General features: G+C 39.7%; 1 protein-coding gene across 1 annotated transcript in view; it reads right to left on the bottom strand.

Annotated features, from left to right (window-relative positions):
* LOC103269071 (metabotropic glutamate receptor 1-like) overlaps window positions 1-15,219 on the bottom strand; it is an 84,266-nt gene that overhangs the window by 558 nt on the left and 68,489 nt on the right. The window contains 1 exon segment of the mRNA XM_021716870.1: window positions 1-450. This exon segment is cut by the window's left edge and continues 83 nt beyond it. Coding sequence (XP_021572545.1) covers window positions 1-450 — 450 coding nt within the window.

Here is a 15,219-nt window from a genome sequence, read left to right on the forward strand (position 1 = left end):
AGTTGGTCCATCAGGGATTTCTGCTGCGGCGGGGGCGGGGGCAGCGGCGGCTGCTGCTGGAGAGGAGGGGGCAAGCCCTTGGGGAGGGCCGGGTCGGCGAGGAAGAGGGGCGTGTCCTCCGCGGTCAGGCGGGGCGGCAGGGGCGGGGTGGTGGCCGCGCTGGGCAGGCGCCGGTGCACCACCATGGAAGGGCTGGCCGGAGGGCTAAAGCGCACCGGCTGGGCGTCCTCCTCCTCCTCCACGTTGTAAAGGGTCTTGGTGCTGGTATCTGAAAAGGTCAGGCTCTTGCCGGAGCCTTGGTAACTTTTAGTGAGGGGCTTGATGACGGCTGTTTGGTTGCAGGCCGTCTCATTGGTCTTCACGTGCACAGAGAGGCGGTGCCACATGTGCTGTCCCTTGGGCACCTGTCTTCCACCTGGTTCAGACCATGACACAGACTTGCCATTAGAACTATGAATAAAATAGAGATGGGTTTATTTGCAGACAGATTATGCACACAGGGCAAATAAAATACACACAAAACATAAGCAAACCCAGCTCAGTGTGATTCAGCTGCCCTTTCCACTGTGGGCCTTTGCTTCGCGTTCCAACCTCCTCTTAGGATCAACGGAACGGCAAAAGCTGCAGGGGCCACGGCTGCCTCTGAAGCTGCAGCCTCTGTCTCTGAAGCTTCCAGCCTAAGCCGAGAAAGGAAGTATTGACCCTGAGAAAAGCTGCTGGGGAGAAAAGTCAGTTTGTGGTAAAACAGCTTTCATTTAGGTCTAAGGTTTCACAAAGTCAGTATCTATCTCTCTCTCTCTCTCTCTCTCTCTCTCTCTCTCTCTCTCTCTCACACACACACACACACACACACACACACACACATTTTTGAGATTCCCAACCTGATAGAGAAAAAAATTTAAGAAAACATCTTAGTTGTGCATGGACAACCAAACATAATGACTATAGTCCCTGGGACAAATGAAGACCCTCATGTAAGCTACTCTCATTGTCCTGTGGAATTATAAAATAGATCTTCTCAGTTGCCCGTTCTCATAGGCAAGTATTTCCCGTTTCCAGAGTAGCATGATTGTACACATGATACCTGTATGGAAGAGAAAAAAGCAGATGACGGAAAAGCGCAGGCCCATGGTCGATTATGTGCTTCATAACTTTTGTTTGTTTGTTTGTTTGTTTGTTTCCCAAGACATTAGTTCTGACACACACAGTGGATCACAATTCACATAAAAGCTCTGATTCACAGCAACTAATTTTGGATTTTCACACTAGGAACCTTGAACCAGGTATGTTTGAAAAGTGATAAAACGGGGAAAGCCCTGCAACATACAAATGCCTGTATCCTGCTTTAGGATAGTTTGATGCAGATAGACAAAATAAATTTCCAATAAAGTAGCAGTTATTGCGACAAAGAATTCTACCTGGCTCTTTCCTCATGGAGCCTTGGTGAAGAAAACTCTTTTTGGGAGTGTGGGGTTAGTAGCCTTTCAACCTTATCAACTTTCATCTTAGTGGGATCCTCCTGAAATCAACCAACCAGAATTTCTTCTTGAGTAAGAAAAAAAAAACATGAGTGTACTGTGACATGCACCTCAAATCCTGTTCTGTATATTGTAATAACTCTGGTCTCATTTTTGGACTTAGCTTATTTTTAGCTTAACTTTTAGCAGAAGGTAGTACCTTACCATAGCATTCTATTAATAGCAACAGCATTAATCCTTAAATCAGGAAATAATTTTTTTTCTTTTTTCTTTAAGAGTGTGCTATTTAGCCGGGCTCGGTAGCTCAGCCTGTAATCCCGCGCTTTGGGAGGCTGAGGTTAGTGGATTGCCTGAGCCTGCGGGTTCGAGACTTGCCTGGGCAACTTGGCGAGACCTCATCTCTACAATAAATAAAAATTAGCCAGGCGTGGTAGCACGCGCCTGTAGTTCCGGCTACTTGGAAGGCTGAGGCGGAAGGATCGCTGGAGCCCAGCAGGTCGAGGCTGCGGTGGCTGGGAGCGGCCACTGCACTCCAGTCTGGGTGAGAGAGTGAGACTCCAACTCAAAAAAAAGAGTCTGCTATTTCTCTGTACCCTTCAAGTGGCAGAGAAAGTAGCACAATGATAACACATTTGTGACATTAAAAAGAAGGAAAATGAATGTTGTTGTTTTTTTCCCCTTAGGTGGAGGTGTGAAATAGACTATTCCATAATTCTTTTGTTTGGAAGAAATGTTGGAGATGATCAATAGTTCATATATTGTTTTATTTAATCATTTTGAAAATATAATACATAAAAATTATTTGAGTGTCACATTTATGATGAAGGTAATGTATTTATATTTCATGTTTTATAATCTTGATAGGTAAAGTGAGCCAAATAAGTACAGATTATTGTGTAATGTCTGATATTGATTATAGAAAATTCTGGATATGAACTCTCTAATACAGAGACAACAGCTACAATTTTGATCTCATTATTTAGGAAAAAGGCAGTTCCTCCATATATCTGACAATCCAGGCTGCACTTTTGTTTCAGAAAATGTCTTTAAATTTTTTATCATAATTAATATTTATCTCAAATGTATGCTTGATATCTTATCTGAGAATGTATAAGTGCTTGTAGATGAATAAATTTTGACTTACTGACTTCCACACCATTCTGTTAGAATAGCTGACTCTCCTCTGAGTTGAACCAACTAAAGAAGATGACAGTGGTTTCTCTGGCAAAAAAAAATAGTCAATCAGCCAGCCAAAGGCAAAACCAGAACCCACACTTCCTCCTATGTGTTTAAGACTCGAAATTAGTTCAACTCTACTTACATCTTTCTCAATTGCCTCTGTCTATATCTACATATGCATTGTTTCTCTTTATGCATTCAATATGTCTCTACCAGAAAATGGAAAACTTATTTGCCTCTTACCTTCCTTAAATATGCTTTATTGTACCATCCAACTCAATGATTTGCATTATTTTCAATTGCAATGAGAAAAGGCTTTCTTTTCCCAAATGCCTATCTCTCAATGTTCATTAATAATTGAACTAAAACGCTAGCCTGTGTCTTCATTTAGTTGTGTGTGTGTGTGTGTGTGTGTGTGTGTGTGTGTGTGTGTGTTTTAGAAAAACGACAGACCCCTTGAGAGTTAGCCTGCACCTAATTGAACCAGCAGGCTTAGATGTCCCAAAGACACATTGCCCTGTCTCCATATACTAGTAAAAAAGTATCTTATATTCCTGAAAAGCCCTAAGATGATTCCACTTCATCTGTTCACTCATATGGACTGTTTTCCACATTGTTCAGGGTTCTATGTGGACCTCTTTTTAAATCACACATGCCCATATGTTAACAGTATTATTAATCTTGCAGACAGATATAATCACAATTTAGTTCTGTTTTAATTGAACCAAATTTGTATTCTTATGATGGGAAATGTTCACTATGGCCATCAAAATCAGCCACTTCCCTTCCCCTTGGAGTCTCTAGATTTGCTGTAAAGTACTGTTTAATTAGGAAACAGATCTAATGCTCCAGGGCATTTATCGGATTAAGAAAATTAGGCTAATCTTTTTTTTTAAGGATAAAATAAATTGCTTTTGCAAAACCATAGATAGTAGAAGAAATGCATCATCTTCCAGAAGCTGCAGCTCAGAGTAAAACTTTGATCTTTCAGAATTCATCATTGTGCACATGTGACCTGTTGACAACATGGATAGTACATGAAACTACACGTGCATTAAGCATTGCTTGTAGAGTGAATGCATATGTAGATAATGCACAGTTATTATATATACAAATAGGCTGTTATATTTTACTGTTAGATACAAGCATAACCAAATTCTCAGAAACGTTTATTGTATTCTCTAATCAAATGGCCACTAATAAAAATATATTTACTATCATAGATTTGGGTTAAATACCATTTGTTAAGAAAAAGGAGTGTCCTACTTAAAAATTTTGGAAACCCATTACTGAGATTTAAGAAGAGAAAAATATGTACAATCAAATTCCTATATATCAAAAAGGAAAAACATACTATAAAAATGTGACATTACTAGTCAATAAGTCATTCATTTATTTAATCCCAGATAATTTTAATAGCTTCTGTTCAGTCACCAGCTTCTTGCTTCTCTTGCTTACTTTATTTGATTTCCTTTTTTTTGACATGCTCACAGCCACCGCAGCCTTGACCTGCTGCTGGCCTCAGGCAATCCTTCCACTTCAGCCTTCCAAGTAGCTGGAAACACAGGTGTATGCCATCACACCTAGCTCTTTTTTTTTTTTTAATTTATTGTAGAAACGAGGTCTTGCTATGTTGTCCAGGCTGGTCTTGAACCTCTAGACTCAGGCAATCCTTTGTCTCAGCCTTCCAAAATGCTGGGATTACAGGCGTATTTAGTTTCCTAATCTTAAGAAACACAACCCGGTTTAAATGACACTACGTAATTGTTACAAACCATGCCACCCTTCTTGCTCTAACTTCAAAAGACAGACCTCAGGCCTAAAACAATCTTGTATTTGAAGATCAAATGTAGCAGCATTTGGGGTAAATATCACAAACAGCTAAATATATTTATTGATATCCAGGTTATTGGAAGACAACACTGTTAGGTCTACAGGAACTAGAGATGTATAAGATGATGTATAGTGACTGTGTGCAAAGCTCAGCAGGCCTGGGGCTGCAGTTCCAGCCACAACAGGTTCAGGGTCTTGCTTTGATCTTTCTTTCATTAGATAAGAATCACAGTCTCCTCAAACAGAAAACCCAATATTTACAGCACTTTAGAGAATAGTTGAGAGTGGGTGGTGTAAACAGATTAGTATATCTTTGGCATTCAGTGATCCTGTCTGTTTTATTTGTTTCAGTAAGTACTAGTTACATCTGCAGAGTACACTGCTATCTGCTCCAGAGAGGTTTAAAATGGGAATAACAGTGGGTGGGTGTTTGAAATCATCAAGAGAGAAGAATTCTGCACAAGCTGCCTGAAGGGGAAGCTTACACAACACCTGTCTTCCTTATGTCCAACTCAAGTCTTTGCTATTAGGCTTAATAACTTCACAGCAGCTATAAGGACAGTATCCGGAGAGCCCATAGTCAAGGCAAGACCTTCACAAAAGACAGACTCACTCTGTGGAACCTGTGGTGGGTGGCATTTGTTTTCTCTGACAGTGAAAATGGGAACAGGACACACCTTTAAGTCCCAGTGTGCAGAGAATGGTTCACCAAGAAAATAAACCAGAAGTCACAGACTTTGGGGCCGTTCTGCTGTGGCCCCTGCAGCTACAGCTGCAGCACAATACTTTTTAACCTCACTGAGACTTGCCAAAAGGAATGCCAAAAATGCAGCTGTTCAAATAATCTCACCTCCACATGCACCCGCCAGCTGCTACAAGAATGCAGCTTGAGAAGTAGTTCTTGTGGAATCTCAGGCATTGGAACTATCTGAAACCATTTTAATCAGACTTCTGCTTTTCCGGGCAACCCCAAGTTTGTTATTGATACACAGGACTCCCACTGACTCCTGTTCTATTACTTGAAAGCTTTCTAGATATATTTGCATATTTGATATATATTCTCAAACCTGGGGACCTATCTAAACATAATTCACATTTCTCACCCTTTTGACTCACCACTGGTTGTAACATAAAGAATCTCTGAATTTGTTTCTGAAGACAAATGCTTTCTAATTATATGAGAACTTGGTAGTTTCTATTGATAATGCATCTTAAATAACATTGTGAATTTTATCCTTTTCACCTATTATTCTAACTTCATTATAAACTAGTCAGAGAACCACTGGTTTGCTGAAACTTAAATATTATAAAGACTAATTATACAGTCCCTCTTCTAAGATATCTAGATCAATGGCATCCTATATCCTCAAGTTATACAATACAGTATAAAAGAAAACACAAAGAAAATCAGTTTTTCTATAGTTAGCCATGTGCTTTCTTCATTGGATCAATAAATAAACTGACATCCAAAGATAAGATTGCCTCACCAAATGCAATGAAGTATGGAAGGTCTCATAAACTTTGTCTGAGTATAGACTTTCTTTGTCCTTCATTGTCTTTCAAACTAAAGAATAGAATTTTAAGGGTTACTAAACTTTTCCCAGTAAATTTTAAGTGATCTTTGTTTCAACTTGATCATGATTACTGCCCGATAAGATAAATTATCATGCTAAAGATTATTTAAGACATTGTGTTGGTACCAGGCATTGCTTTAACAAAGGTATACAGATGTAACCATATTTATTCAGGCAGTATAGGCGAACCTAGATTATGTTCCTTCAAAGGAACTTTGAGTTTTATAATTTCTTCTATGCTCTATGCTACTAGATTTATAATTTTAATAGTAAGACATTTGGTATTCGTCAGCTCTACCTGGAGTCCCCACAATTTGCCCTGGAAATATAGGGCAGTTGCATTGCTCTGTTGGAATGATTCCTCAGGGGAAGGATAGCTCTAAACAGACCATAATGGTCCACTAGGCAGCTTTATTTCCATCACTAATCCCTTTGCCTTGCCTGTTCACAAAAACAGTGGGAACTGAAGGTCACAGAAAGAACACAGCTTTTTTTTTTTTTTTAATTTTGCAGGAACAACCAAGGCTAAAAATATCCAGGCTCAGTTTAGTCTATGGAGCATAGATTTTAAAGCTATTTATCTCTTCCTAATCCTTTATGATCTCAAGAAGGGAAGCTTGAATAGATCCTATTCTGAAAGTTCTTAACGGCCAACCTGTTAGCCTTGCTGATTATTACTTTATTTTTTGGCATCCACCAGGGATGTACCAGATTCAGCCTTTACTTCTCCTTTTAGGCACTCACCTTTAAATCACAAAATGCCAGTAGACTCTCCTCTATCTCTGGCCCTGCTGTCATGACAGGACAAGCACATCTATCCATGCCCATCAATCCCTTTTGACAGGCAGCCAGCAGCTGTCACAATCAGGATCTCCTTGCTGTGTCCTTGGTCAGACTCAACCCCACAGTGCAAGAAACACTCAATGCCTTTTGACTTGAGAGAATGCATCTAACCATGGTAGAGTGTCTCTGACCTCGAGTACAGAGGCCTTTCAATTACCACCTAAAACACACTGGCAGGACTACCATATTTTTTCCTTGAAGAATCAATATGATTTGTTGGAGACCATACTCTTTCTATTTGGGCTTTTGTAGGGAATAGCAGAAAGGCAGACCACAGACTCCCCAAGGCACTCCACTGAATGAAGGGAAGAGATGCTCCGGCCCCATTCACCAGCCTCCATGGCCAGGTTCAGTAGTAAAACAAATCAGGCTCTTCTCATCTGAAGAGCTATTCAAGCCAGAGACACCTCACCAGTGGACTCCCTCTTGCTGCAGGAATGTGTACCTTTGACTCTCCCAGGAGTTTGAAGGGCTGTAAAGGAACAGCTGAAAATGACCACAGACTCCGTGCACAACGAACTGAACATGGTCTATGTTCTTTTGTTGACTTAAAAAGACACTGTCAAGAGCTAAAGGTCAAAAATGGGACCAAACATGCACTGTTTTTATCAGATGGGAAAAATCTGATAAAAATCCCTCAGAATGTTAGGAAAACGATTGCTTTGCTTTTTTTTTATAAAAAGCGCTTTTTGTGGGACTCACAAAACTTCTGTTTTGTGCTCCCCAGGGCGTGGGAGGCACCCAGCAGAGGCTCATGTTGTCACCCACCCCCACAAACTGACATGATAGAACTCTTCCATAAATTTAAGCTATGGCTTTTACTTTAACGCAGACAGGATCATTTCAAACATTTGTGTAACCGCAAAAAAGGCAAAAAAAGAAAAGAAAAGAAAGAGCTCTGTTTGCCAAGGAGAAGCTGACAAATTTCTGAAGGGGGAAAATTCACTTTCGAGCTTGTGAGTGGGAGTCACAAACAAAAGTGAATCTCCAGAATCGGGGGGGGAAAATGTTGCATCAAAACATAAAAAAGCAAAAAGACTAAATGAACAACTTGACAGTGTCCTTTTAAGAACGATGGACAATCAAATTAAGGCAGTCGTGCAAACCATGGCACGTAAATGAGTTCCTCATTCTTGATGGCATGCACCACATCTGTTTCCATGTTAGAAAGTGGAAAAACCCAGGAGAGAGAAAGCGAGGGGCAAACCACTATATTTTCCATGCAGCTTCTCTTACACATTCACTGCAGTGTGGGGGTTTTCAAAGCTGCACATGTGCCGACGGACATTGGCTGGTGGGCGAGAATTCTGGCTGCCTCTTCCTGAAGATTGAAAAGAAAAAGACACCCAGTGAGCGAGTGGTTATACACGTGTACAGATATGGCAACTCCACCACTCAGGTGGGGACTGGTCCTGAGCCTTGCTTCATGTCGTCTCCAACTCCATGTCCTGGGTAGTCCCTGCACTACCTGGCTGTTTCTCACTGCCAGGACCATTTCTGAAAGCCAAATCAGTGGAGTGCATGATCTGTTTTGTCTTGGGGGACCATCTCTTTCCAAGTGGCAGATGTTTTTTTCTGCTGTGTGTGAGTCTGTCCCAGAGGGGCCCTTTTCCTCCACTGTTGACACCCTCCTTTATTCATGGTGGCAGTGGACTTTACCTCCGTTCACACTGATGTAGGCTAAATCTTCCCATCCACCATCCCTCTTAAAGGAAGGTCATGAATTTACACCTGACACCGTGACTTTTAGCTGCACTGCTAATTTTCCTTCATATTATGTCATCATAAAAGCATTGCTGTCACTTCATATAAAGTCACATTTATCTCTCAGCACTCACAAGATGGAAAATATTTCATGGTGGAGAGAGGGAGAGTGGCAAGAGACTTGCCTGTAGAGATTGGAGGGATATGCTCCAAGGAAAAAATGTCATCTCATTCCTTGGTTGGATGTCTCCTTATATAGCACACAGGGGAATCTGTCTTCTGTGCCCTTTTGGCAAAGGGAGAAGAGCACTAGCTATATATCACAAGGCTGATGGGAAAGCCATGACTGGTTGGCCTTTCCACATTTATTGCAATAAGGATATGTGGTTTTTCCATGAGTCAAGGAGTGTTTCAGAAGATGGTGGCATAAAGCCACATTGCTGGCATGTCACGCAAGAGGGTTGCCTACCACAGAAGAATTTCAGGGATAAGATAAAAGGGTGAACTATCAGTACATGATGCAGGTGGTATGGATGAGGTTGGTAGAACCGAGGATATCTTCCATGTTAGGGAACCCTGAAGTTCTTTGTAGGGCTCTCAACAAACGCACCCATGTTCCCTATGAATCAGCATTTGGTAATCTACCCCAAAGATCCTAATGATAACCATCCAGTGTGAATCAGAAGGGGACCAAAATGGCTCCTGGCTAGTCAAGACTCTTTCACTCTCTGCTGTCTCTTTTTTCCACCAGAGCAGACAAAAGAGTGAAAACGCAGAAGGAAGAAGAAGAGATATTGCAGGAGTAAATCATACCATTTCCTATTTCAAGTCTTTCAGGTTATGGCCTAACAAGAGAGGCATGAGTTTGGAATTTTAAACACGAATACACTAGGATAGCTTTTCACTACCTGAAAGCAAGGAATTTGATCTGAATTTATAAGGTGGGAAAAGATTTTCCATCACATAGTTGAATGTAACATAGAAACAACCAAACTGATCAATGTGTATAATTTCATCAAGTTTAGACCATTGAGTAAGCCATTTAAAAGAGCATGATCTATTGAGAACAATTTGAAATCCTCTTCCAGAAATAAGAACTTGAGACACCTTGGTGCAACTTCATTGCTACTACAATAATCCATTTATTTAAGACAATTAGACAAGGAGACAATGTTTGCTCTCAAACTTGTCAAAGTAATATGTCGCTGACATTCAATATGCCCACCTGAAATCACAAAGATCATTAAACAATGAAAACATACAAGGAGATGATCAGAAATAAAAAGTATGTTTGAATATGTAAATGAAGTTAGTAGGAAAGAGCATTTAATCTGTAAAATAATATTAAAACAACTTAATGAAAAAGGGTAGAAAATACACTGAAAACGTTTGGCATTGCCTTGCTTGCATCATCTTGAAGTCTCTAATTAATTTTACTTATGAGTAATGTCTATATGTGGCCCGGTTAAACGATGCCAGGAGCCAAGATCCTGGCAGGACTAACTTCATGGACCCCTGATCAACACAACATACAGATACAGTCCCTCCCTCTGAAGAGACCTGCACTTGATGTTTAGGGCTCTGTGATTATCCTCTTGAAATCTGTGACAATTTCATCTTTTAATTTGTGATGGGAGATAGGAAAATAGAGCATGCACTGGGGCCTTGAGCCTCATGCATGGTCCAACATCCTGAAGCCCCCCTGCCCTCTCCTGTACAGGTTCTAGGCTTTCTTCTCTCCTGCACCTGGGCCCCAGCCTCCTACTCCCTGAACCTGGCTAGGAATCTTTACCTCCCACTACACAGTGGCTTGAGCACAAGTGCAGAAAAGACTAGAGTCTGGTGCATATGCCCTGTGTGTAGCATCTCAGGAAGTGAATGGTGGTGGCCATCTCCTCCCTGGACTGGCATAGCACTGCCTTTTTGACAGGCAACACAGAGGGGTGAGCCACTTGCCCTTCCTTGACTTGGATATAGTATCTGTCCAGTGACTGGCTGGAGAGGAGTCTGGCATCCTGTGGGCTGTGTGTGTGTGGGGGGGGGTCACAAAATGGGGGCTGCAGTGTCTGGGCAGGACTGTATTTGCCCCATGCAAGGAAGCAAGGCATTAAATGGTAAATACAAAACACCATGCCAAATTGAGAGAGACCATAGAAGAAAGGACAAAACTTTATACTGTGATGATTTTAACACTTTTCCTCTGCTTTTTGAATCAGGGGCTCTATATTTTCATTCTGCACTGGGCCTTGCAAATCATGCATCTGATTCTGCCTGCTGGCGATGTCTAATGATAAAAGCCAGGGGGCGAGGTGTATGCCTTGGCAGCTCAGAGATTTGATGAGCTGACCTCAGCACAGGTGCACAGAGTGTGGCTGACCTGGGCAGCATCCACACTTCTGTGTGTCTCCTGGGAACTGGGACAGGAAGTCTCTGTAGCTGATACTCCCTGCTAGCTGACAGTTCTGTGGTTCCTTTGAGGGTTTCACCATATTGACAGCCAAGCTTCACACAGTAACTCTAAGTAATTCCAAAGTCATCCTGATTAACTATTGATTCAGCTCATTGAAAAAAAATAGAACATCTCCTTCATGGCCCCATTTCTTTAGTCTCTGAAGTGAAACATAATTGACCCTTGCATATAGCACTTGCTTTTATGAAAGGAATGGTTTATTAAAGGTTACAGGCTGAGCCTTGGAAAATCTGATGCCAGAGTGGCCATTTTATCAACTGCATAAAAACTGAGAGAAGGAGCTTGACTTCAAGGTATTTTTAGCAATTGTAAAACCTCATATTCAACCAACCACAGATTCAGCAAGCCAGAGTAAAAGCTTGGAGGGAAAATGCAGCATATGGGGGCTTGTCAAATATAAGTCCCAAATCTGTGCTTGAATCTTTTGGCAGAAACTGGGGATTTAAAGAAACCCCAGAAGTAGTTCAGTTAGAGAGATTCCTTTTCAATTTATTCTGAAAGTGCAAAGGTCTGCCTCTCTTTCTCTCCCTCCCTCTCTCCTTCTCCCCTTCCTTCCGTCCTTCTTTCCTTCTCTCCCTCCCTTCCTCCCTTCCTATCTCCTTCCTCTTTCTTGCTCTTTCTCTTTACCTTCTTCTCTCCCCCTCCCTCTCTCCCTACCTCCATCCCTCTTTTCTTCCTTCCTTCCTTCCTTCCACTTATAAAGTCACCACCTATCATATGATGATTGATAGTGTATAGCTTTTCTCATCTTTTTCTATTGTCCAAGTAATCTTCCTTGGTATAATAGCCTTTCTCTCTTTGAGTATCCTTAATTCCATATGACATTTTTAATATGTTGTTTTATTTATATCAGGTCATCTATGAATAAGTTTCTATGTCAGAATTGATTATTCAATGAAATTGAGAAGTTGTTACAAATTTTACTCAGTTATGGTGCTAGCAATCTCTGCACAAGGAGTCAGGAGACATGACGCTTTCCAAGTATATCATCACCTCTTTCAGACTTAGTTTTGTCATCCATAAGGAAAAATTGCTGAAAAGGTGTGTGTAAACATGCTTCAAAATAACAAAATGTTATTCCAACTTAATCCACTAATGTTAATTAATGTCCGTCCTCTAAAGGATGAAGAAAGACAAAAGATGCAGATATCTTAAATCTCAGCACGTAGAATAGACTATTTCATAGTATCTAAAAGTTCCCCTCATTTTATACATTGACTTCAGTCACTTTCCTTACTCAATAACAATAACTTCTAGTAGAAAATAAAGTCCATTTTCTCTCTCTTCCAGATTATTACTATTATTTTGGGGGCAATGTTAGTGGCATTGATTAGATGTGTCAAGAGCAGGTAAAGTACACAGTCAAGTTAGCTGCCTGTGTCTGAAGCTGCATGTCTATGGTAGATTTGGAGGTGAACCTACTTTTAGCAGAGATAAAATGCGCCGTACAATTCCAGATGGTCAATCTTAAAAATATATAAAGCTCACCATGGAAATAATAATTTGTCAGCTGTCCAAAGTAATCATAAAGAATGACAGCAACCACTCAAAACCATTTTTAGCAGAGTACAGTCTATTTTTTGTTGTTTTTATAGATAAGATAATTTGTGCCTCTGATTACTTTCGAAAGCCAAATGAATTTTTTTCTATTTTCTAAATTTTAATATTTGTTTCTCAGCATTTGTTCATCAGAGTGGAGAATGGAACTCTGATCATGTGTGTGAGCCCTGTATAAATGAATAACAAATTTTTCCACTTTTCCTTTTAACACAAGCATTCACATTAAAGCTATTTCTTTAAGTACACAATGTAGTCTTTCCATATAGGTGTAAAATATTGCTCCATTTAAAAATCCTTAATTAGTAAGATTTGCAAGATAAAAGAGGCTATAGATAATAATTTGTTAATTATTTGTTAAAATTGCCACTATAGATGTCAAATATTAACATGTGGCTTTATTAAAATCTTTCTTTTGAAAACATTAAGGATATATTTGAAGTCCTTTGTATATTATTTTAAATATGAATAATCACCCTTTAAGAAAAATTGGAGTGTATCATCACTTGGCATATTTTAACACTTTTACAACATATATATTCATATGTGTTAATATATCATAGTGTTTAGCATGTTATTAGGGTTTATATACCTGGCATTATACTACATTCCCATTAAGCAATTTCCATTTTTGCACAGTATTATGTTGATAGATATAGAGCTAGTTCATTTACTTAAACTAAATTGAAAATCCTACACTAAAAAAAAATTTTATTCTCCTACTGATGGCCATTTATATTGTTTTCTACACTTTGCTACTTTAAGCAATGCTGCAAATAACATTATTTGTTAGCAAATAACGTTATTTCTGATACTATAGTATGGACTGAGAACTAGAATGAGTGAATTATTTTACATGCACATTTATCTTTCTTATATATTACCAAGTTATTTTGCAAAGTGCTTGCACAGTTTATACTAGTATGTGAGTGTCCATATTATTCTTTCCAATTCTGTTTGGTTTTAGACATTATTAAAGTTATTATTTGTTTTGAGTCACTCAGCCTGAAGTGCAATGGCACAATCACGGCTCACTACAGTGTAGAGCTCCTGGGCTCAGGTAATCCTTCCACTTTAGCCTCCAGAGTAGCTGGGACTATGGGTATGAGGCACCACATGTAGCTAATTTTTGTATTTTTGTAGAGATGGGGTCTTGCTATGTTGCCTAGGCTGCTCTTGAACTCCTAGGCTCAAGCAATCTTCCCACCTCTTCCTCCCAAAGTTCTGGAATTATAGTCATGAGTCACTGTGCCTAGCCTAAAAGTAATTTTTTATTATGATGATCAGGTTTTGTCAGGCTGATACATACATTATAAAATGCCCCTTCAGTCTGTTCTCTAATAGTTCTAGCAGTCATTAATGAGCATAGTGTGTATGAATTATTTTATTATGAGACTGCAAAATAGTGATGTAATTCTATCATCCCTTCTATATTTGTCAACTAGATTTCTAAAGAATAACTTTCACTCAACATCTATTTTGTGCCTCTGAGATGGAGTTCAGACTGTGTTTACCAATGTTCAGAATAATGAGTTGGTGTTCTAGCATCTTCTAACAGGGATCAGTTTATCACATGTGGGTCTGTTTTTATTGTCTGTTTCCCTTGGTCTTTCTGTTATAGGGTCCCATCTCTTATAATTTTTTAATCAGATGAAACACTGTATATATATAAAATTATATTATGTGGAGGCTCTAGAAAATGTTATCTTGACCAGAATTGCTTTATCATTTTCTCTGCCAGGTAGAGGGTCACTGACCAACTTAATCCAAGCAGTAGCTGAGCTGAGTCCAAGTTGTTTTGTAATTCTGATGGAAATCAGTCTACCATAGGGCACATCCCTTCAGGACTTTTAACAGAAAGCCTGACTGTGCACTAGTATACTTCATCTGGTGGGTCTTTATGTCTTTCTTGTTTTCAAAGATTTTCTATTTAGAGTTCTGGCATTCTGCCATACACAACTCAGAATTAGGCAAATTCTTGATGGGGAATCTTGACCACGTGTTAGAGTCTCCAATTTTGTCTATCCACTCTCACATAATTACTGAAAATGTTTCAGAGTTATCTCCTCAGGCAGGTTTGTCTTCTCAGCCATAGAAAAACTATGAGATTCTATTCTGTGTTCAGAAGTTTTCATCTTATCTTTTAATCTTCTTACCCATCCAATTGCAGACATCACCAAATATGTTGAAGGAGAAGCTGGACCTGTGTTTAAGTCTCTCTGTTCTTTTATTTCATCACCCCAATCCCTGTGGCCAAAAGATGTCTACTGCCTTATCTGTTCCTTCTATTGGCTGTCTGCCTGAGCCAAGCCTGGAGATTCAGCCTCCAGTCAGTGCCCAGAATTGGCAAATGCTACCATGGAAAAGCTGTTGCAGATCATCTGCTCACTTCTCAGTTGTCTTCTCTAGGAAATTTTAGTCTTATTAATCCTCATTATTTTGACTGTTCCTTAATACTGTAAACAGGTTATTTTTGTCTTTTTTATTGCATTTCCAATTATTCTTGTTGGGAGTTGTTCTGTCACAATCTCTTCCATTCTACCAAAAACAGAAGTCTCATCGGAGTTCTTTATTTCTTAAT

Source organism: Carlito syrichta, unplaced genomic scaffold (assembly GCF_000164805.1).
Source record: "Carlito syrichta isolate Samal-C Ts95f unplaced genomic scaffold, Tarsius_syrichta-2.0.1 Scaffold309054, whole genome shotgun sequence".
In the NCBI taxonomy this organism is placed as follows: Eukaryota; Metazoa; Chordata; class Mammalia; order Primates; family Tarsiidae; genus Carlito; species Carlito syrichta.